The sequence below is a fragment of the Opisthorchis viverrini genome (assembly GCF_000715545.1).
Source record: "Opisthorchis viverrini unplaced genomic scaffold opera_v5_11, whole genome shotgun sequence".
Classification (NCBI taxonomy): domain Eukaryota; kingdom Metazoa; phylum Platyhelminthes; class Trematoda; order Opisthorchiida; family Opisthorchiidae; genus Opisthorchis; species Opisthorchis viverrini.
The window spans coordinates 18,895-21,354 of record NW_008751667.1 but is presented as its reverse complement, the minus strand read 5'-3'; the positions used below and the strand labels follow the sequence as shown (position 1 = coordinate 21,354).

The window sequence follows — 2,460 nt, the reverse complement described above, 5'->3', positions numbered from 1 at the left end:
CTTCTACTTCCGCCTACTTCAAAATGAATATGAGCTGGAGTCATCAGTTTCCGGCGCCATGTCCCAGTTTACCGCGTTTGCAGTATAATCGTGGTTCAAGCGACCATTCGTCACTCAGTTCCTTCGACGCTGGGTGCTCTATCACCCAGACGCATCATTCTAATTGCATTGTCATTCGTCGGAAAAGAATCGAATGCTTCAGGTTTTGATCTCAAATACGATTTTTTGTAGAAAGTTTGTCCGACTTAATTATGCAGATTTTTAAATTTCATATGTCGGCCCTAAATTTGCCTGTCCGGAAGAACATGCGGTAAAAATTAATTAGCCTCGTCAATGACCTTCCAAATTCTACCAGCCTCCACCAACTCCACAAACAACAAAACATGTGTTATCGCAAAGATTCTTTTCCTCGCAACACATAGTTACAGATTTGCACCTTCAGACTACTTTGATATCCCAACGGACACAAAAGACGACACTCTTCCCGTCCAAAAGCTTCCAAGCAAAACTGGAAAACTGAGAAAACAACAGATTTCTATGAATCGGACCTTCAGCATCCTCGCAATTTACAAATCGAAGTCATTTTCACAAATTTTCATTGGATGACAGAAAACAGGCTGGGTATATTTCTTCGGTGTGTCTTCAACATTATGCTTACCGTGATCAACTACACAGAACAGTCGCGAATTCGAGTGAAGCTCATTCACTCAAATGAACCAAGACAAGTGAAATGCAATCTCGAGGTCATCTATCAGCAAGACGCTCATCGGCATGAATGAATTATAATCCTACGACCGGTTTCCGGTTAGCCGATCGAAAATCTGGCTTTATCATTTTGAGATAACAAACCAAATTCAGATGAAACTGAGGAACGAATACTGAGCAATAACATCTGCATTTTTCGAGCCTGACTGAAAGTGCGGCAACAAGGCATGAGTAGTATTTATGTCCCCTAAAACCTTTGTTCACCGAGACCAATGTCCGTGAAACTTTTCGAACACATGAGTTCTGATCACAATATTTAACGCTACCGTCAAAGGAACAGGTTTGTAGAGCGATGCACTCGCTTAAGTGTGAAACATTGTGTACGCCTTTTGAAAAATAAGCAAAAACAGGTCAGTGTGTGCTCACTTGTGTACGAACGGCCCTTACAAACCGAAAATGCGCATAAATCCGGATCACCTGTATCTGATCTCAGAGTCGTTATTTCTTGTAACAAGCAATCATTCAAGCTGCTGTATAGAGCAAAGAACGCCGAAGTCGTTGAGCGAACTCCTGCCGATTCAAAGGTTTCCCTACATGCATTCTGTGTCATGTGTAAACAACACAAACAAAGATACAATAAAACAAATAATAGAGACCCCCGAAAACGGAAAGCAGGTGAAATAAGGGATCGGATAGCTCACATCTCTTTGCACTGGTGGTGTTTCCACGAAAACAGCATATTTCTTTTGCTTTTTGAATGAACATTTTTTATTCTGACCACACATAATATCCCACTGCTCCTCCTTGATCGAGACCGACGGTTCCGACGCCATATAAAAGAAAACACGTGACTTCGGATCCTCGATATCACGCGCTATAATTGAATGGATGGAAAGTAGAATTATGGGTAAAAATTCGCACACCAGTCTACTGACAACCTGTGAGTAGTGAACGTTACAGGACCATTGAAATGCATGGATAATTTGCTGAATTCCTTCACACACTATTACAGCCATAGCACCCGTGAGCAGCATTCGCCATCGGTTTCCAGTTTTTTTTTAACTTACCTTCAAATATGTTTCGTGCAAGTCTCAAACGCAACTCTACATCGACGAGGCAATCACATAACACCTGGGTTAACAGTCAACGAGCAACAGTGAATTGTGTGCGAGAATTCTAACATTTGAAACAGTCCTAAATGAACTCATGCACACCTGTACGATACTGAAAATCTGCAAATCTCTCGTCGTGGATTCATTTCACTGCAGATATATTTTCAACAAATAAATTTGACGAACGCGCTCATTATCCCAACAAGTGCATGCATAAAATGAAATAGTTGGTTTATTCAAAGAATATTAACAGAAAAATATTTTTTCGTCCCGTCATCGTACTAGGACAAACATCAGATGAATTTGAACTTTGAGGCCCAAGATGTTTTTTTGGGAAATGTAACGGGAGTATCTCCTGGGGAGAGGATACAGACCCATCAGTTCGTTCGCTTCAAACTACTAGCTAAAAGAATTGTTTGGAAGTAGAAGGACTTACGAGATAGAATGTCCATTGTGGCATTGATTATACCGTCCATTTTCACGACACATGGCGCTCGATCACATCCTTCGACCTTCAGTGATTTTATTGCGCCCGCTTCCACAGAACCTGGAGACAAAATAAAGTTGATCATATAGAATGAAATATTCTAATTGATTACCAGGTGCTATGCTCCAGCAGAAACAGTCGTTTCGACCAATAAAC

General features: G+C 41.0%; 1 protein-coding gene across 1 annotated transcript in view; it reads right to left on the bottom strand.

The window, feature by feature from the left end:
- Positions 1 to 388: 388 nt before the first annotated feature.
- T265_01020 (hypothetical protein) overlaps positions 389 to 2,460 on the bottom strand; it is a gene marked incomplete at both ends in the record, with an annotated part of 9,606 nt that continues 7,534 nt past the window's right edge. The window contains 3 exons of the mRNA XM_009164963.1: positions 389 to 508; positions 1,407 to 1,579; positions 2,254 to 2,364. Coding sequence (XP_009163227.1) covers positions 389 to 508; positions 1,407 to 1,579; positions 2,254 to 2,364 — 404 coding nt within the window. The remainder of the gene's footprint in view (positions 509 to 1,406; positions 1,580 to 2,253; positions 2,365 to 2,460) is intronic.